We start from the raw sequence: 21,811 nt of genomic DNA, 5'->3' as shown, positions 1-21,811 counted from the left end.
AGTTTAAAGAAGTCTTTATTGAGATTCCCATATATTCATTTTGAATTTCTCGTATGGAGTATTTCAAGTGATCCTCGGTTAGTGAGTACATCAGTAGTAAAATGGGAGAAATTTTGGTCAAAATGTGGTATGAAATTTAGATTATTTTAATTAAATAAAGTATAAAGATGAACTTTTACGCTTAAATTATAAAGCAAAGGGTAATAATCAGTAAAACTGGTAATACTTGCTTTAATGTATGGTACTTGAAACTTTGTTCATTCTGGACAAAAAAGTTTTATTAAAAATTTTGAAAACTAATTAGCATTAACAAAACTACATGTATTGGAACCTACTTTGGACTCTTCTTCAGCAGGAAATTTAGCCAGCCACATGACTGTAGGGATGCTGTTTTTCCTGACTCCATGTTTAAGGCAGCACCAGTAAGATTGTATGTAATTTTGTAAAGGTTAATCTTTTTTATTTTAGTTTATCCGTTAGTTATTCACACTAGCTGTGTGTTACTTATTGAATTTAATTAAAGTATTTATTTTCAGTGTACAGAGCTAGTATATTCATCCACAAATAATGATTGCCTGCATTATGAGTTATCTAGTTAGTTTGATTTGTGTTTCTCAAATAAGAAGGAACCAAATTAAATTCTAATATATGCAGTTTCAATAATGTTAACTAACTAGTTTTCCAAATTTTAAATAAGTTTTTCATTCAGAATGCAAGTATCATTTGGTAAATAGTGTTAGAACTTGTCTGAATAATGCCATTTAACCACTGTATGTAAGTGATATTTCTATTTTCGAGGATTATAAATGATAATAATGAGATAAGAAACCATTTATATAAACATGAAGGATGCCTAACTTCTGTAGCATTAGCAGCAACTGTCTAGTGAGAAAGATATTTGTATATGCATTACACAGAAAGTGAAAATAGCAGCAGAACCCAAAAGTAGTAGCACAGATGGTGGTACCTTATCTCTCAGCATCTGTCATGTAAATTACTCTTCTTGAACAATAATTTATGGCCTCCAAAACAAGTGTGTGTGTGTGGGGGGGGAAGATAGATAGATCTTCTACGCCTGGTAGTAAATGACTCACATCAACTGAACTCCCAACTATCTGCGGAGGCGACCTGTTCCAGTAATCAGTGACTTGCTGGCTAAAACTTCCTACAGATTGGGTGAAACTGTTTCCCTTGTGTTTTGAATTTATTACCTTATTTCTGGAATTCCTCATAACAGTGAAAATTTCACCTTCTTTCATCTTACTAACCCTTCTCACAGCCTTATAAACCTCAATCAGGTCACCTTTAAGTTGCCAAGCTCTGTACCCCACTTAATTGAAAACTTTGCTCGTACAGTCACCCTTTTGCCAATCTCATCTTGCAAGTTGTCTGAGGCATCTCCGTAGCCAGGTGGGAAGGAGCAGCAGTGCGTAGCACACACTTCTTGATTAGACCTGGGTTCGAGCCCGTCACCACCAAATACGGAGGATGTGGAAAGGTCAAGGGAATGACCACCGCATATTCCAGGAGCGATATGGCTCCTGGAATATGCGGTGGTCATTCCCTTGACCTTTCCACATCCTCCGTAGTTGCTAATGCTCCTAAAAACCAAATAACAAACAAACAGCAAGTTGTCTGTCTTTTGACCCCTTCAAGAAGCTCAATGTCCTTTTTTATATGAGGTCTCCTTACTTGAACACATTATCTGAAATTCAGTCTTACAATTGCCTTATACAATAGGATTATGATTTCCCTATCTCTACAGGATAGTGTTCAATAAATCATTGATAGGATACCATTGGCTTTTCTGGTCGCTTGTTTATACTGTTCAGAAAACTTCATATCTGCCTATATCATAACTCATAGATCCCTTTCTTTCTCTACTGTTTTTAATTCGGACCCAAGTTAAAATAATTAATTTATTTTAAACATAGTTGCCACTTTTCCTACTTTTCTTGACTCCTGTTTAAGTTATTCAGAAGGAGTGCTGCTTGGCACTGATCATTAACAAATCTATAAATCTTTTCAATGTCTGCAAATTTTGACTTTACTCCCACTCTCTTTGTCAGTGTCATTTATGAAAATCAGAAACAGCAATGGTCCAAGAACTTATCTTAGGAAACTACACTTCTGACACTATTCTTGAATAGTGTCAGAAATGTATGATATGATTAATGGGTATCCTTCAGATTGGTTACACCAAACTGAAGAATACCCATTAATCACAACACTCTGTCTTCTGCCCTGCAGCCATCCTGCAGTAGATCTTAGAATCTGTCCAATAATCCCGACATGTTACAGCTTATACAGTAACCTTGAATGAGTCAAATGCCATACTAAAATCAAAATGAACAATTTCAAAATTATTCTCTACATCCATCCTATGAGTAACTGTGTCAAAATAGCTTACTAGATTAGTTAAGGGAAAACCTAGTTAGTTACTAGGTTTGTTAAGGGAAAATCATGTATATATGGTTTTCTCTTAACCATGTTGTCTGTCCTTCAGAATGCCACTTCTGTCTTGTTATATCTGCAATAAGGCCTCTAAGGTTGGGATTATTCATACCACAAATTTAAACAGATACACCAACTGTTTAAAACTGATTTAATAGTAAAATAAAATAAAATGATACAAAAGACTGTAAAATAATATTTACAAAAATTTGATTATTTACAAAAAACTAATCTACAACAAAAATAAAATAAAGTAAGTAAATAAGTTAAAATGCATTAAAATATAAATTTAAAAGCGATAAAAACACTATTGAAGCTTTCGGTCTGCCTCCTTCCTCAGCAATAGTGAAACTTAAGCGACACATCCTTAAATACCAGGTTTACGGCAAACGTGGATGACCAGGCGCATACTCGGTATTCCTTTCACTTATACCAGAACCGGAAGTGGTTTGGGGACGTTATTTATTTTTTATTTTTTTGGATTTTAGGAGCATTAGCAACTAAGGCCATATTGCTCCGGGATATGTGGTGGTCATTCCCTGACCTTACCGCATCCTCCGTATTTGGTGGTGATGGGCTCGAACCCCGGTCTAATCAAGAAGCGTGTGCTACTCACTGCCGCTCCTGCCCACCTGGCTATGGAGGAGTCCTCTGGGGATGTGGAAAACTAAAGCATTTATTTTTGGCAAAAACTACCGCCTCAAAAAGGGGGTGAAGCCTAATCCCCTGTCTCTCTTCATGCTATTGTTACCAGAGGATTCAGTCCACAGACTTTCCAGCCACTTGCGGTCCCAGAATCTATGTGCCCGGTCAAGTATGACAGCGTTGTCAGGGGAGATCTGGCGTTGTTTTTCCCAATAGTGCTCGGCAATGGCAGATTTATTGAGTTCTGCGGTCTGCATCGCTCTTGAATGCTCCCCCAGACGGTCTTTGAGACACTGTCCTGTCTCCCCCACATAACATTCCCCACAATCCGGGCATGTGATCTCATATACGACCCCACTAGTGGAATCCCTAGTAATGGGGTCTTTGACCTGGGACACTACTGTGTGCAACCTCTGGCCCGGGAGCTGCACACAGCATGTCTGAAAGTTGCGAAGCATCCTCGCAATGCGATCTGACAGGCCCGGATAGTAGGGAACATACACTGTGGTAAGCGGTACAGGCTGAACTACGCAATTGGGCTCTTCCTCTCTCTTGTATTTACAATGACCCTCTGGGGTAACCGCACCTCATAAGATCCTTCGTAATTTGCCTAATTTCCTTCTCCCCTCCAGAGGTGCTGCAATGTGTCCTCATCCTACCCAAAAGTGCTCTTGCCACACTATTTTTATGTTGGGCAGTCTGTGCCGTCCTATAATGTGTATACTGGCTCCTACACATTGGTTTCCTATAAACCTTGGTTCTAAGTCTGGGGCCTTCCCTATATACCATTATGTCCAGAAATGGGAGGGTACCATCTATTTCTACCTCCGAGGTGAATTTTATAAAGGGGAGAAACCATTGAGAAGTGAGACCACATCTTCCTCTCTCCTCTTCTTTACAATAGTGAACGTGTCACCAACATATCATTTCCACTTACGCATAGGGAACTCCAATCTCGCAAAAACCCTATTCTCTAATTCCTCCATAGCCAGATTTGCGACAGTGGCGCTGATTGGAGAACCCACGGCTGTGCCGTGAACCTGTTTATACATCACTCCTTGGAAAACCTAAGTTGTACTAGAAAGACATAATTCAACAGCACAACATATATCTTCTATGTTTAGGTGGGATCTAGCACTTAAGGTATTATCCTTCTGTAACGCCAACTTCACACATTCTATCCCATGTGCTATGGGGATACACGTGAATAATGATATGACATCATCATCTCATCCTCCCCTATATCTTGACTCCTTACAAAGTTCACAAATTTCACACTATCTCCAATGACCAACGTGGACCGACCCACAACCGGAGAAATCAGCTGCGCCAGATATTTAGATAGAGCATATGTAGGGCTACCAATGAAGGAAACTATGGGCCATAATGGAACATTCTCCTTGTGCGTCTTAGGTAACCCATAAAATCTGGGCAGCCGACACCCTGTTGCATGCATGGACCGATACTTGTCCTTTGAAATCTTTTCCATTTTTAGCCAGGAAAGTAGCATCTTATTTACATGCTGTTCTAAGCTACCCAAGGGGTTTCTATGGATAATCTTATAAGTACCATTATCACCTAATAAGCCTTAACACTTTCTTGTGGTAATCATCCTTGCTTAATACCACCATTGATCTGCCTTTGTCTACTGGTAGGATTATAATATCTTCATTCCGTTTAAGTTCTTCTAGTGCTTTCTTCTGTTTCGGGGCATGATTTGGAGCAACCATTTTTGCCTGGCCCAGGATGGCAACAGCTTTAACACAAATTTGATTGGCAAGGTGTTCAGGTAATTTGCTAATTGCCCTCTCAATGCCCATAGATGTTTCGGTAATTAGAGGTTTGGGGGTAGCAATGCAAACTTAGGTCCAAGAGCCAATAGTCTCTTTTGTTCTTGGGTAAAAGGTTTGCCATTTAAGTTCTGAATAAAGTTGGAATGGTTACTACCCCTAAATACAGTCGACTGCTCCTCTAATAACGTGTTGAACTTCCTAATATGTCTCTGTTTATATGAATAGGTAATCCTATTCGTCCTCTCCAGAACTAACCTCTTCACACCCATCAGGTGTGGTGGGGGGGACAATCTACTACTAATATCACCTAATGCTACATCAGTCAATCTCCTACTATGTCTCAAGTCATCATGAAGTTTCTGAATCCATGTATTCAAAACCTTCTTTTGGTACCATGTGATAATCCTGGACAAACGGGCATCTTTAAATGGTGCCTTGATCCTAAATCCATGTGGAATAAGATAATGATCCCTGCAATGGTGGGCAAACAGATTATGGGGAATGTTATGTGGGGGAGACAGGACAGCGTCTCAAGGACTGTCTGGGGGAACATTCAAGAGTGATACGGACCACAGAGCTCAATAAATCCGCCATTGCCGAGCACTATTAGGAAAAACAACACCAGATTTCCCCCAACCGGGCGCATAGATTCTGGGACCGCAAGTGGCTGGAGGCGCCTCCGTAGCCAGGTGGGAAGGAGCAGGTGCGTAGCACACGCTTCTTGATTAGACCGGGGTTCGAGCCTGTCACCACCAAATACGGAGGATGCGGAAAGGTCAGGGAATGACCACCGCATATTCCCAGAACAATATGGCCTTAGTTGCTAATGCTCCTTAAAACCAAAATAACCAAAAATAGCAAGTGGCTGGAAAGTCTGTTGGATCCTCTGGCAACAATAGCATGAACAGAGACAGGGGAGTTAGGCGTTACCCCCCTGTTGAGGCGGTGGTTTTTTCCAGAGATAAACGTTTTAGTTTTCCACGTCCCCAGACCACTTCCGGTTCTGGTACAAGTGAAAGGAATACCGAGTATGCGCCTGGTCATCCACGTGTGCCGTGAACCTGGTATTTAAGGATGTGACGCTTAAGTTTCATTATTGCTGAGGAAGGAGGCAGACACCTCCGAAAGCTTCAATAGTGTTTTTATCGCTTTTAAATTTATATTTTAATGCATTTTAACTTATTTACTTACTTTATTTTATTTTATTTTTGTTGTAAATTAGTTTTTTGTAAATAATCAAATTTTTGTAAATATTATTTTACAGTCTTTTGTATGGTGCGCAATGGGTATGGTGCGCAACTTAAAAAGACTGTAAATATTATTTACAGTCTTTTTAAGCTTTCGCTATTCCTTTCCAGTCTTTTGTATTATTTTATTTTATTTTATTTTACTATTAAATCAGTTTTAAATGGTTGGTATATCTGTTTAAATTTGTGGTATGAATAATCCCAATCTTAGAGGCCTTATTGCAGATATAACAAGACAGAAGTGGCATTTTGAAGGACAGACAACATGGTTAAGGGAAAATCATATATACATGATTTTCCCATATTTTGACATAATTACTCATAAGATGGATGTAGAGAATAATTTTGAAATTGTTCATTTTGATTTTAGTATGGCATTTGACTCATTCAAGCTTACTGTATAAGCTGTAACATGTCGGGATTACTGGAAAGATTCTAAGATCTACTGCAGGATGGCTGCAGGGCAGAAGACAGAGTGTTGCGATGAATGGGTATCCTTCAGATTGGTGTAACCAATCTGAAGGATACCCATTAATCATATCATACATTTCTGACACTATTCAAGAATAGTGTCAGAAGTGTGGTTCACTAGGATAAGTTCTTGGACCATTGCTGTTTCTGATTTTCATAAATGACATTGACAAAGAGAGAGTGGAGCAATGTCAAAATTTGCAGACATTGAAAAGATTTATAGATTCGTTAATGATCAGCGCCAAGCAACACTCCTTCTGAATGACTTAAACAGGAGTCAAGAAAAGTAGGAAAAGTGGCAACTATGTTTAAATTAAATTAATTATTTAACTTGGGTCTGAATTAAAAACAGTAGAGAAAGAAAGGGATCTATGAGTTATGATATAGGCAGACATGAAGTTTTCTGAACAGTATAAACAAGCGGCCAGAAAAGCTAATGGTATCCCCAATTGCTGGAGAGCACCATGTTTCTCTTAACCCTATTATGTCAGTTTTAGTTATCCTAACCAGGAGTTTGAACTCGCCCATTTTATTGACAACGCTTTTGACATTACTGTAGATACAGTTAAAACTAAGTATTCTTCTGTAGTTTACTACCCTAACATACTCCTTGAAGTTATTTAGGCCCTTACCCATATCATCAAATAAATTCATCAGGTCCACATTACTCTTCTCCCTCATAACTAGCAGTTTCCTTGAATCCTTAAGTTAACCTCAATAATACTGACAAAAATCCTTGCACTATCGGTGTTCAAAGGAATGCTGTCTTTACAAAATAGATTCTTTCTACCTAAAAATGAGGGCCATGCTGATAAAAATATTCTCCCTAGAGCCTTGCAGACTCCCTCAAGTCTTGAGGTAATCCAAGGTTGATCCACAGTTGCTATATTATGTAAGGCATGCAAGGAATTATGTTATCTTGCACTTTGCATGCTATAATGCATACATTTTTCATGTTTGCATTAGCATACTCTAATGCATTTTCCAGTAGAGTATGCTAGAAATTATGTGCCTGATATGTAAAGTGCAAGTTTATGCATGCATTACATAACATCTCAATTGATAATGCACCTCCAAAAAGATTAGTTCTTTTCTTGCCATTATGTTTATTCGAGCGTCACTGTACTCAGTTTCATGTTTTGTTCCCAGCTGGCAAGTTTTGACAGATTCAGTAGTGTACTACAAGGGGGCACCATTCAATGGTTTTAACTTATTAGCCATCTTTTAATAGCTTAGCATTTTAATGGTTTTTAATTTGTCTTATTTCTTTTAATTTCTCCATTTACCACTTGAAAATTTAAATATGCAGAATAACAAGGTGAGTTGTTTTTGAAAATGTTTCTAAACAATTATTATAATGGAAAATCTAACAGAAAATTTGTTTAAAATGCATAGAAATATTGAAATGTAGATATGCTAATTTTTGGCAGAATATTTTGTGAAAAACTTGGTCAGTGCTCATGGAACACTGATTTAAAAAAAAAAAAAAAACCACTACCATGTGATTTGGCCAACTTAGTCCAATATTGGCAGCCCATCTTTGTTCCTTCAGTATCCATGTAGCTGGCTTGCTACTAATAGGTTAATAGAGAGCTAGCTACATGGGGTCTATATCCTATTCAGCTTTTCACAAATCTAGTGTAATAGATGTAGAGATTTTCTCCAAGTTAACTAGCCTCAGTCTCTTCAATAACCCTGAAGTGTTACTGAAGAGTAACAAACAGTGCAGTGTAAAAAAAAAATAAAGAATTGTAATCTTGTATTTATTGATCCTATGACTCTATTTAAAAATTAATCTATAAAACATGGTGGACTGTTTTAGATTGTTTTGATGTTTTACTTGATTTAAGGCAATTCAAATTGAAATAGACAGAATGCTGATATTTTACTCTTTCATTTTGAAGGTCGCATCTATTCTGAAAAAAGCAGAGGGACCAATTACTCTCATTGTGGCAAATCCAAATCGAACCACTGAATCACCTACACTAGAAAAACAACATATGCCAAATGGAAATGCTTATCAAACAGTAGAAATAAATGTTAATGAGGAATCCATAACTAAAGATGGTAATTTGTGTGTTTTTATTTTGAATTATTCTAGAAATTAAAATTAATGAAACAAAATGAAATTCTTTTTGCTTCATTAATTCTAGGAAATACATTTCTGAAAAATTAATTAATTCAAAATTCAATCATACTTTTCTTTCCAAGCTCTGGATAGTACTTATTTAAAATATAAAGAGGCAAAGGGTGACAAAAAAAATGGAAAGGCATGTTTAAATATGTTTTGGACTATGTTTCTGTGATATATATTCCTTTGCATCAGTGTGGCCCACTCACTGTTAGTGAGAATCTGTTTTGTCGAGTTAGAATACATTTGAACAAAGGTAGTACAAGTTTTTGTCAGTATCATGGAGAACTTAAGGATTCAAGATAACTGCTATTTGGAGGAGGGGGAACAGAAGTAATATGTATATACATTTATTTGATGATATAAATCAAAGTAACATTTGAATGCACCTCAAGATGTCTTGTATGAGGTCTCAGAAGAGAAAGAGCTGTCTGATGTTGGAAAAATATACTGATGGCAAATATATTTTAAATGAATAAGAAAGAAAATTCTAGGAGAAAGCAATGCTAAAGCAGCTACATGAGATATGTTAGTCACAAAGAACATTAAAAGGTGGCCCTTGTGTGTTTATGCACTAATACTAGGAGTATTAGTACATTCACCAATTATTAACACTAATAATTGGTGAATTTGGACTACTGGCTAAGTAAAAAAAAAAAAAATAAAAAATAATCAGACATCACTGGAATGTCGAAAACATGATGTTCTTCAGATATACTGGATGCAGAATTTGAATATGGTATATATACTGTAAAGAAGGGCAGATGTGACAGAAGGGGAGGAGGGGTGTGTGCTTTTAATTGCAGCATATAGATTCAAGACAAGCATATCCAGTAGATAACTGTATTGAATTGGTATGATGTGACATAAGCACTGGAGAAACAAAGATGAAAGTAAGAGTGTGTTATTGATCATATGACTGTGATGAGTATAATGAATATCTTTGTGTACAGATAGCGAGCCAGCAAATCAGGATGTCTTATTATGGGTACTCTTAATTTTCCTGAAATTGACTGGAATTTATGGTTACCTGTTAGTCAGGCATTTCTGATTTGCATGGCGACAGCTTCTTCATCAGCAGATTAGCAATCCCACAAGGGAAAGAAATATTCTCAACCTAGTTATCAGTACAGATCCTTCAAATATTAAGAATCTTCAAATAAAGGCAACTGGCAAGCAGTGGTCGTAAGGTATTAACATGGAACTATTTAAAGAAATAACTACTGTTAAAGGAAAAAGGTAGGGTTTTTGCTTAGACATCAGCGAAGATCTTTTCAGTGAAACCAAATAGTAAATTTAGAAATGTTTAAGGACATCACTACACTTTTTATAACAACAAAAAAGGTATTGTTCAAGGTATTCACCATAATGAATGACAAAAGAACTGATGTGACAGGGAAGAAAGATGGCATAAGATGATTAAAAATTATCAACGGCCCCTGAAGATGATTAAAAATTATCAGCAAACCCTGAATCCTTTAGAAAATGTAAATTAGTCTGTAACAAAGTTGCTCAGAGGGTAGATATGCTAAGACAACTACAAGAAGTCCTTAGCTAAGAATGTAAACAACAGTAACAAGGAATTTTTCCTTTTATTTGATCTCCTTTATCTGTAGTAAATATATGTGTATCTTAGTATCAGTGATCCCAAACTAGTTGCTGATAAAATAACTATTTTGCATCTACATTCACATGTGAGAAAGCTTTTAAAGTTGAGGACATCAACAGTCTAATTGGGAATTGAATAAGTTTATAATAACTGAGAAGGAACTGGAAGCAAATAGCTGTTATATATTATATAATAAGGGAATCCTTGAATTTGAGTTATAATAAGGGTATCCTTGGATTCCCTTATTATAACTCAGTTCCTATAGATTGGAGACATGCAAACACATCTCCCATTCACACTATTATGGAAGTAGTAGTAGTGGCATGTGATGCAAGAAAGCAAGTGTATGTATGAGCTTATGCAGCATCAGCCAAAAAAAAAAAAAAAAAAAAAAAAAATTTACAAAACAATTCCCTCTAAATATTTGTCCAGTTCCTCCTTAAATTTATTTAACCTATCAACTTCCACAACAACAGATGGAAATTTGTACCAGCAATTAACCACCCGCTGGCTAAAGGCAAATTTCCGCATATCTATTCTACGTGTCTTTCCTCAGTTTGAATTTATGCCCCCTTAGGTTCGTAATCTGAACGTGAGAATCCCATCAGAATTCAGCATGCTCAACCCATTCAAGGCCTTATACACCTCAATAAGATCACCTCACAGGTGCCTAGTCTCCAGCCACTCCAATTTGCAGAACTTAAGCCTCTCTTGGTAAAAGGATCCCTTCATTTCCCCTCACTTGTTGTTATTGTTATTTGGTTTTTAGGAACATTAGCAACTAAGGCCATATTGCTCTGGGATATGCAGTGGTCATTCCCTGACCTTTCCGCATCCTCCGTATTTGGTGGTGACGGGCTCGAACCCTGGTCTAATCAAGAAGTGTGTGCTACGCACTGCTGCCCCTCGCCAGTCTTGTTGCCCTTCTCTGTACACACTCAAGCAAATCTACATCCTTCCTAAAATGAGGACTCCAGACCTGTATGCAGTACTCAAGCTGTGGGCTGATCACTGCCTTATACAGAGGGACAATCGCCTTCTTTTCCCTGCTAGCAAAATTCCTGTATATCATTGACAAAACCCTATGACCTGCCCTGGCTGCCTGTCTGCATTGCTCAGAAAACTTCATATCTGACTGCTCAATTACTCCCAGGTTTTTCATTTTCTACCATCTTAAGTACCACACAGTTGGTACGTTTCTCTGGAGTTACTTCTACCCATATGAAGTACTTTGCATTTGTAAATGTTAAACTTCAGTTGCCACTTCTCAGCCCATTTGCCCAAATTTTTTAGATCCTGTTGCAGTAGCACACTGCCATTACTGTCATTAACAACCCTGCCAAAACCTTTGTATTATCTGCAAACTTCAACACTAATATACCTGATATACCTTCCTCAATATCATTGATAAGTAGTAGGAGGTTATAGTTATGAGAAGGGGATATATCTCACAGGGTTTGGTTTCTTGCCCCTTACTGCAGGACCAAGAACTGAACCAAAATTTTCTAATATTGTAGATATTTCAAGTTTAATGCTGAAATTTGCTGATAACACAAAGATGGGTAAGGTAGCTAATGACAGTAATCAGGGTATGTTACTTCAAGACAGATAAATTATTATTACTTCTTATAAGTATCTCCATTCATAAATCATAAACCATTTACTTAATAAATTTGTTCACATTATATGTATCAGAAAGTTGGCAAAATAATTAACGTTTTACCTGATTCAACATGATTTTAAGATATTTCAATTTAATATAGTATTCAAATGGGCATTAAGTTTATTATTTGTATATTTCAGGCAGTTTTTCATATCCTTCATTGTTTCCATCTGTGTTCAGTTTTTCCACATCACCTTCACCCACTCATATCTCGCCACCACCATTGCTGCATAGTTTATGCCTCTCTCCGTCCAGTTCATCTGTACATAGCAGTGTCTCTTCCACAAAGGACAGGCGAGAGTCTTCTGCTGATCTTAAGACTTGTGAGATTAAGCCTGGAGTAGTGAATATAATTGAAGTTACCAGAGAAAATCAAGGATTAGGACTTAGCATTGTTGGCGGAGCTGATACACCACTGGTAGGAATTAACTTTACATCTAATCATTAAGCGGTATTAACTTTAATCTGGTGGAGTGCATGTAGGGTGAAAATTAGCTCCATTATTTGTTTTACTGCAAGAACATTTTTAAAATCCCTTGTAAATGCTAATATAACTGCTAATTTATGTAAAAATATAAATTTCAGTGTCAAAATTTGGCTTTATAATTTATAATTAGCATTAGTTGAGGCATATGATGCAAGAAAGCAAGCTTATCAGCAAAAAAAAAAAAAAAAAAAAAAAAGCCTTCACATTACACCCGTCTGGTCACTACAAATGTTTGTCTAGCTCAGCCTTAAATTTATTTAAGCTATCAACTTCCACAACAGATGAAGGTCTGTTCCAGCAATCAACTACCTGCTGGCTAAAAGCAAACTTCCACACATCTATTCTACAACTATCTTTCCTCAATTTGAATCTGTGCCCCCTCAGGTTCTTAATCTGAGCAAGCAGAAGTATCCCGTCAGCAGTGAGCCTGCTCAAACCATTCAAGGCCTTGTATACTTCAATCAGATCACCTCGCAGGTGCCTAGGCTCCAGCTGCTGCAACTTGCAGAACTTAAGCCTTTCTTTGTAAGCACATCCCTTTGTTCCTCTCAACAATCTTGTTGCCCTTCTCTGTACTCGTTATAGCAGCTACAACCTTCCTAAAATGAGGCTTCCAGACCTGTACACAGAACTCAAGGTGTGATCTGACCATTGCTTTATACAAAGGGATAATCACTTCCTTGTACTTGCTAGCAAATTCCTATATATCATTGACAAAATGCCATGACCTGCTCTGGCAGCCCATCTGCACTGCTCAGCAAACTTCCTATCTGACTGCACGTTACCCCCAGATCCTTTTCATTCTCCACTTCCCTGAGTGTAGTACCACACAGTTGGTACGTTTCTCTTCGGTTACTGCTACCCATATGGAGTACAGTAAACCCTCAATTTAATGGACTAATAAGGGAGAAGGGGTATTACTGCTGAAAGTCCGTTAAATCGAATGTAATCTGGGGGACATTTTTTATTTTTCTTAATGTAAAAAAAGAGCTATCAACACTGTATTTTAAAGAAAAATTTTGCAATTTGGCCTTTGATTTATGGATATCAGAAGCAGTTTGGTTTTTTTTACGCCATAAATTTCGCAAACATTAGCATTAGCATTAGTAGAGGCATTTGATACAAGAAAGCAAGCTTATGCAGCATCAGCCAAAAAAAATAAATAAATAAAATAAATAAATAAAAAATAACCACTTCCACTTCACCCCTCTGTTCGTTCGAAATACCTGTCCAGCTGAGCCTTAAACTTATTTAGGCTATCAACTTCCATGTCAAGGGATGGAAGTCTGTTCCACCAACCAATCACCCGCTGGCTAAAGGCAAATTTCCGCACGTCTATCCTGCATCTGTCTTTCCTCAATTTGACTTTATGCCCTCTCAGGTGATTATTCTGAGCAAGAGGAAGAACCCCATCAGCATTGAGCATGCTCAAACCATTCAAGGCTTTATACACCTCTATCAGATCCCCTCACTGGTGCCTAGTCTCCAGACACTGTAATTTGCAAAACTTAAGCCTTTCTTCGTAAGAGCACCCCTTTGTTCCATTCACTAACCTTGTTGCCCTTCTCTGTACTCGTTCCAGTAGCTCTACATCCTTCTTGAAACTCGCACATGTGCGAGTGAGATGCCATGTTCTAATTTCTGAATTAGCTCTAATTTCTGTGCCACATTTAAGTTCACACACTTTCTTTTAACTCCTCTATCACTTTATGCCATTTTAAATTGTAAGGTTTGCAAAATTATTTAATAAATAAAGTCAATACAGAAATCACAGAAACACTATATAAAACTTGACCGCACGTTAGCTTGAGGCAGACTGAGACCGAAACAAAGTGAGTCGGTAGACCTGCAGTTTACTGTCCCGAGTCATGTTCAGCTCACAGATCGCTGCCTGCAATTATCTGTTATCTGTAATCTGGGAAAACAGCTATTTAAACACGTTTTCAGAAAGAATAAAAAACAAATTCCTGACTACAATTTCCTGAATTTGATTTTAAAAATAAAAGTAGGTAATTATTATTAATTTTTAATTAATAATAACACTGTTTTTTTAGGTTATACAAGTTTTGTATAACCTAAAAAAAATAATATGTTCGAGATTAGTATGTACATTACTGTATTATTATTTATCTGGTCCGTTAAATCGAGGGTTTACTGTACTTTGCATTTGTCAGTGTTAAACTTCAGTTGCCACTTCTCAGCCCATTTGCCTAATTTTTCTAGTTCCTGTTGCAGTACCATACTGTCTTTACTGTCATTAACAGCCCTGCCAACCTTTGTATCATCTGCAAACTTGGACATTAGGCCTTATATACCTTCATCAGTATCATTGATAAATACACAAAACAACAATGGGCCCCAGCACCGAACCCTTGGGCACTCTGCTAATAACATTAGTCCACGTAGAGCAGTGCCCATTTATTACCACTCTCTGCTGTCTCCCACTCAACCATCCCTTTGTCCATTGCAGTAACTTGTCCTTAGTGCCACACCACTCCAATTTGTACAGCAGTCTTCCATGTGCAACAGTATCAAAAACTTTCCTGAAATCCAAGTATATGATATCAAAATTATTATCCAGTTCCTTTGTAACCACATCGTATTTTCCAATCAAATTGGTCAGACAAGACTTCCCCTTAACAAACCCATGCTGTGTCTGAACTATCACTGCTGTCATCTCTAGGTGATCCTGTATCACCTCTTTAACCAGTAACTCCATTATTTTCCCCAGAACAGAAGTTAAAACTAACAGGTCTCTAATTATTTGTGTCACCCTTTGTCAATTGGGGATACATTTGCACATCTGCCGTCAATGGGGATCTCCCCTGACTCTAAGGATGCTCTCATAATTATAGGGGGTTCGAGCCCGTCACCACCAAATACGGAGGATGCGGAAAGGTCAGGGAATGACCACCGCACCGGAGCAATATGGCCTTAGTTGCTAATGCTCCTAAAAACCAAATAACAACAATAACATCATAATTATAGCTAAGGGTTTGCTTACTTCCCTTGCTACATCTTTCATTATAACTGGATAGATTCCACCTGCCCCAGGTGCCTTTTTTATGTTTAACTTCAACAATTTCTCCTCCACTTTGCACTCAGTTATTACAAAATCACTTATCTTTCTGTTAGAGTTTGATAAACTTCTGACGTTCCCCTCCTTGAGTAACTCCTAATGTGTAAATGTAGTTTCAAAATACTCATTCAGTTTATCAGCTACTTGAGCAGGATCATCAATAGTAGAACCATCTATGTTAAGTGGATCAATCTGATTCATCCCCTTCCTTCTAGAGTTTACATAAGTAAAGAACTGTTTGCTGTTTTTCTTTGCTTCCTTTCCCAAAGATTTCTCATAGTAGTAGTGACATGTGATGCAAGATAGCAAGTATATGAGCTTATGTAGCATCAGCCAAAAAAAAAAAAATTTCACACAACCATTCCCTCTAAATGTTTGTCCAGTTCCTCCTTAAATTTATTTAACCTATCAACTTCCACAACGACAGATGGACCCGCTGGCTAAAGGCAAATTTCCAAACATCTATTCTACATCTGTTTTTCCTTAATTTGAATTTATGCCCCCTTAGGTTTGCAATCTGAACAAGTGGAAGAATCCCATCAGAATTCAGCATGCTCAACCCATTCAAGGCCTTATACACCTCAATCAGATCACCGCACAGGCGCCTAGTCTCCAGCCACTGCAATTTGCAGAACTTAAGCCTTGATCATAATCTGCCTTCACATGCCTAACCTCCTTTGTGACTTGATTACAGACTTGCTTATATCTGCCATAGGCTTCTATGTCGCCTGATAATTAATATGTATTCCATGCATTTTTATTTGTTGCCACGAACCTCATAAGTTCATCTGACATCCATTTAGGCCTGAACCTTGAACAGTATTTCTTAGTTGGTATGAAAGCCTAGTAGATTCCAAGATACCTGAAAGCTTCTCATTTAGAACTCACCATTGGTAACATCATCAGTTGATCCCACTGTATAGAATTTAAAAACTGTCTGAGACCACTGTAGTCACCTTTACGGAAACAAAACCCCTTCCCTTTAGCCTTGATGGTAGTTACATCTTTAAGTAAATCCCACATCAGTACACTGCGATCATAGTCACTTAGTGGTTCCTTTATCTGCAAATTCTTAATGCATGAATAATGACTGCTGATAATCAGATCAAGGGTATTACTCCCTCTGGTTGCCCCTTGAACATGTTGCTGTAGAAAACAATCCTCCATTAAATCCACAAAAACCTTACTAGCGTGCGAGTGACCAAACCACAAGTTTCATTCAATATCTGGAAAGTTAAAATCTCCCATTATAAGACATTCTGATTTACTGGCCAACTCTATTTCTCTGCACAACTGTTCATTGTACTTATCAGAGTCATTAGGCCTATAACATATCCTAATCTCACTGTCCCAGATTTCTGCCACACCAAACAGACTCAACATTTAACTGTCCACCTGTCGACTGTGTCAACTTGATGCTCTTCCTTAGATTTTGTGTTTCTTAACTAGTAGCATAACCCCTCCTCCCTTCCTATCCTGTCTATCCTTTCTGTACACATTGTAATCCCCAAATTCCAATTCCACATTGCTTATATCTGTGTGACACCATGTCTCTGATATCCCAACAATATCTGCCTTTGATGTCTTGTTCAGCACTTCAAATTCATCAATTTCATTTACTATACTTCTAGCATTAGTGTACATGCAAGTATACATGCACTTGTTCTTACCCTTAGTGACCTTAACACAGCCCATGTATTTACTTGTTCCATGATGACTCCCAGCAGCTCTTGAAGTCCCCAGCAACTCGCTCTCTAGGCGCCTGCTCATTACAATAGAAACAGTGCAAGAATCACTTTTGCCTCTGCCTGCGGCTACTGTTAATCTTTTAGTCTGTGAATCCCCCCCCCAATCTAGCAGTTTTCTGACCCACATAGCACTGCTTTGATAGCATCAGCAAATATTCTTGCTCCCTTTCTATTTAAGTGTATCCCATCCCTGTAGAAGCAGTCTCTCCTGTTAGCAAGCACAGACCAAGCTGAAAAAAAAAATTCTACCCAATGAGTCTTTCACAATCTCTCCAGGGCCAAATTGGACAAGGCTCTCATAATATACTCCCTCCTATCGTGTCTGGGCAGAATTGCAGACACTTGAAATTTAACCCTAACTTGCAACTTTTTTCCAGCATTGACCTTTACTTGTTAAGTAATTCTTCAGATCTCTTACTCTTAAGGTCATTAGTGCCAATGTGTACAACAATATCACCTTTTGTGCCTTTAAAAGATGATATCTGCCCTATAACGTCCTTAACTTCTGCCCCTGGCAGACATACCCTGGTCCTATTCCACCTATCCTTTTTGCATAATATATTCCCTGTCTCCCTGACAATACAGTCACCGACAATAACTAGTTCTGTGGACCTGCGCATATTCTGCCTTGGAGATTTCCTCTGTGTTACTTGTTGCACAGGAGTGAGCTCTGTAGTTGAGTTGCGCAGCTGAGCGCTTGATGGGCATCCCATTAATTTCTTCGAAGATTTACCCTGCATCTCAAACTCTCATAGACTCCCATCAGAATGCTGAGTTGGTGCCTAATTTCTTCACAGTCTGTGCACCTAGCACACACACAAAGACATCCTCATTTGCTAGATCATGTCCTGTCAGGTCTGCAAACATTTCATACTTTGCACATTGTTTTAGACTGTGATGTGTTGGAGAATAACCCAACCCCCTTCAGTTCTCCCACGAGCCACAACATGGATTTTCTGTGAATGGCTTTGCTGCTCTAGTCTGGGTCATGATTCAATTAAGTATAATTTAATTAACAATGAACTTTAATAAGATTAATAAATTTTACTGATTAATTGATAATACTATACTAATCTAACAGATTTCTAATAGAGTGCTATGTTTTTTGCTATCTGGTTTTACATTAAACCTTACGTATCATATAACAGTGGCTGAAAGTTACGAATGTAAAATCTACGAACGCAAAAGTATTAAATTTCAAAATTACTATCTAAATTCAAAAATAAGGCATGGAGCTTAGCTAGAACGATAAAGCTACTTATAGAAAATAATTTAGTATAACAATTAAGTTAATAAAATTACTAAATATAAATGAAAACTCAGCATTCGCCAGAGCTGCAAAAAATCTTGGAAGTCAAAATTTAGCATTAGCATTAGTATTTGCTAATGCTAAATTTTGACTTCAAACTAAATTTTGAAGTCAAAATTTATTTCACTTCCTTAAGAATAAATTCTTATTTAATAACAAATGCACTTATATATATATATATATATATATATATATATATATATATATATATATATAGAGAGAGAGAGAGAGAGAGAGAGAGAGAGTATTGCTCCGGGGATATGCGGTGGTTATTCCCTGACCTTTCTGCATCCTCCGTATTTGGTGGTCATGGGCTCGAACCCCGGTATAATCAAGAAGCGTGTGCTACGCACTGCTGCTGCTCCTGCCCACCTGGATACAGAGGTGCCGAGAGAGAGAGAGAGAGAGAGAGAGAGAGAGAGAGAGAGAGAGAGAGAGCGCGAGCCTATTCAGTAAATGGCTAAGAATATTCACCATTGTACTAAAAGGATAATTATTGCAATTCAGAAAATTAATGTCTTTATGTATATTTGTGTATTACATAGGGTTCTGTTATAATACATGAAGTACATCCAAATGGGGCTGTAGCAGCTGATGGACGACTTAAGCCCGGGGACCAAATAATAGAAGTAAGTTTCTGAATTGAATTATATATGTTTTTTGCTAATGCTAGGTCATAATTTGTTTCCAGATATGCAGAAAACATTTATTAAATGATTGCCAGATGCATATGTAGAATCTTCGTAAGCTTGCTGTCTGTTAGAGTATTAGAAAGGGCGTATTAAAGATGTCTTGTTGCTACTGACAAAATCTAGAAAAATTAGGCAGATGAGCTGAAAAATGACAGTTGAAGTTTAACATTGACAAATGCAAAACTGTATATATGGTAGCAATAATCCCAGATTAACATACCAAATGTGTGGTGTTACACTCAGAGTACTGGAAAATGAAAAAGACTTGGGGATATTTGTGCAGTCAAATATGAAGTTTCTGAGCAGTTCCTGTATATCATTAATATACAGAACTGCTCAGAGATTTTTTCAATGCTATACAGGGACTTTACTAGCAAGGATAAGAAGGCGATTATCCTATTGTACAAAGCAGTAATTAGGCAGCATCTTGAGCACCTTGTAGATCTGCTGAAATGGGTGCGGAGAAAAGCAGAGATTGGTGAAGGGAACGAAAGTGAAAGGCTGGTCTAATTGAGGAAGGATAATTGCTATAGATGTTTGGAAGTTTGCCTTCAGCCAGCAAGTGGTTGATTGTTGGAACAAACTTCTATCTATTGTGTGGAAGTAGGTAAGTTGAATAAATTCAAAGATCTAGATAAACAATTAGAGGTGATATGGGAATTTTTTATTCTTTTTTTTTTTGGCAGATGCTTTATAAGACTTTTAAAATGATGTTTTTTTTGCTTCATTTTCCACTACTAATACTGTTTGAATCCTTTCTGAGATTGGAGAATTCTTAAAGGCACTTTTTCATGAGTGCCATCATTAGCTGACCTCAGATAAAAAAAATATAGTTGTTCCCCATGAGTTATCACAGGTTTTACAGCCTCATATAATGCAAATTACTTTGTGAACAAAATACTTATACATACACTGATGAGCCAAAACATTATGACCACCTACCTAATATGATGTTGGTCCTCCATGTGCACCCAAAACAGCTTGTACCTGGCGAGGCATGGATGCTACAAAATTTCTAAATGTGTCTTGTGGTATCTGGTACCAACACGTAACCAGCAGATCTTTTAACTCCTGTAAGGTCCATGGTTGAGACTCCGCAGATCGGAGTTGCTGTTCCAACACAAACCACAGAAGCTCGATGGGATTCATGTCTAGGGAATTTGGAGACCAGGACAATACCTGGAAGTCTTCCTCATGTTTTGCGAACCAGTGTGGCATGACGCATTATCGTGATGAAAGACGGCACCGCCAGAGGGGAAGACCGTTGCCATGAAAGGGTGTACCAGGTCAGCAATGATGTTTAAGTAGGTGGTAGATGTCAGAGTGCCCAGCACGTGGATGGCTGGACCCAGGTTATCCCAGTAGAACATTGCACAAAGCATGACTCCGCCGGCACTGGCTTGTTTTCGTCCCACAGTGCATCAATGTGCCATCACTTCCCCAGGTAAATGACACGCACATACCTGGCCATCCACATGGTGCAACAAAACACGTGATTCATCAGACCAGACAACCTTCTTCTAATCACTCAAGATCCAGTTTCGATGTTTGCGTGCCCATTATAGATGCTATCACTGGTGAACCGTGGTTAGCATGGGCACTCAGAACAGCCTGCAGCTACACAGCCCCATTTCAGCAGTGTTCGATGTACCGTATTTCCCCATGTATAAGACGCACCTTAATTTTGGGGCCCGAAATTTGAAAAAAAAAATGTATTACATAAAGTTATTGAACTCAAGTTTTATTCATCATAAAATTCATACAACTCATCACTGTCAAACTCCCATCCATTAGCTTGTCCTCATCTGTGTCTGATGACGAATCACTGTCTTCATATATTGCCTCGTCCTCAGTTCCATCTATGGCATTTGAAATGCCACACTTCTTAAATGACTTGACAACGATCTCAATCTTGATATTATTCCAGGATCTTTTCACCCAGGTACAAACTTCTCCTATAGTTGGTTTCTTCACTCTTCCTGCTGGTGTCAAATTGTCCCCAGAAGACTTCATCCATTGGTTCCATTCATCTCTCATGGCAGCTTTGAAGGGCTTGTTAATGCTGACATCAAGTGGTTGGAGCTGGGATGTCAAGCCTCCAGGTATGAAGGCAAGTTTTGTTTTTTGCTCTGCAGGAATCTTCTTTGTATTTTTTGTTATGTGTGCCCTGAACTGATCAAGCACCAATAAGGCAGGTTTGCGTAAGAGCCTGGTCTCCTGCTCCAAACTTTCTCAAACCAGATCTTCATCCCATCCTGATACATCCAACCCTTGTCATAAACGTGGACAATCACTTCTCGAGGAATGTCTTCTTTTGGCATTGTTTTGCATTTGAAAATCAGCATAGGAGGCAGCTTGGTTCCGTCGGCACAACTAGAGCAAGCTAGAACAACTGTATAATGGCTCTTTTCGTGTCCACTTGTCTTCACAGTTACAGTTGTCACCCCCTTCTTATCAACAGTTCTGTTACTTGGGACATCAAA

The 21,811-nt window shown here is 38.0% G+C and overlaps 1 protein-coding gene across 3 annotated transcripts in view; it reads left to right on the top strand.

Annotated features, from left to right (window-relative positions):
• Positions 1-21,811, top strand: part of LOC150086503 (multiple PDZ domain protein-like) — a 431,516-nt gene that overhangs the window by 386,954 nt on the left and 22,751 nt on the right. For 2 of the 3 annotated variants that reach the window (XM_090372609.1, XM_090372607.1), the window contains exons 30-32: positions 8,515-8,677; positions 12,154-12,431; positions 19,182-19,265. In XM_090372609.1, the coding sequence (XP_090228735.1) occupies positions 8,515-8,677; positions 12,154-12,431; positions 19,182-19,265 (525 nt within the window). Of the gene's footprint in view, positions 1-8,514; positions 8,678-12,153; positions 12,432-19,181; positions 19,266-21,811 lie in introns of those variants that run through there. The other variant, XR_016546894.1, reaches the window with a different exon arrangement.

Source organism: Mastigoproctus giganteus, chromosome 4 (genome assembly GCF_048544385.1).
Source record: "Mastigoproctus giganteus isolate SK-2022 chromosome 4, ASM4854438v1, whole genome shotgun sequence".
In the NCBI taxonomy this organism is placed as follows: domain Eukaryota; kingdom Metazoa; phylum Arthropoda; class Arachnida; order Uropygi; family Thelyphonidae; genus Mastigoproctus; species Mastigoproctus giganteus.
Note: the sequence above shows the minus strand (reverse complement) of the source record. Positions and strands in the feature narration are given on the sequence as shown.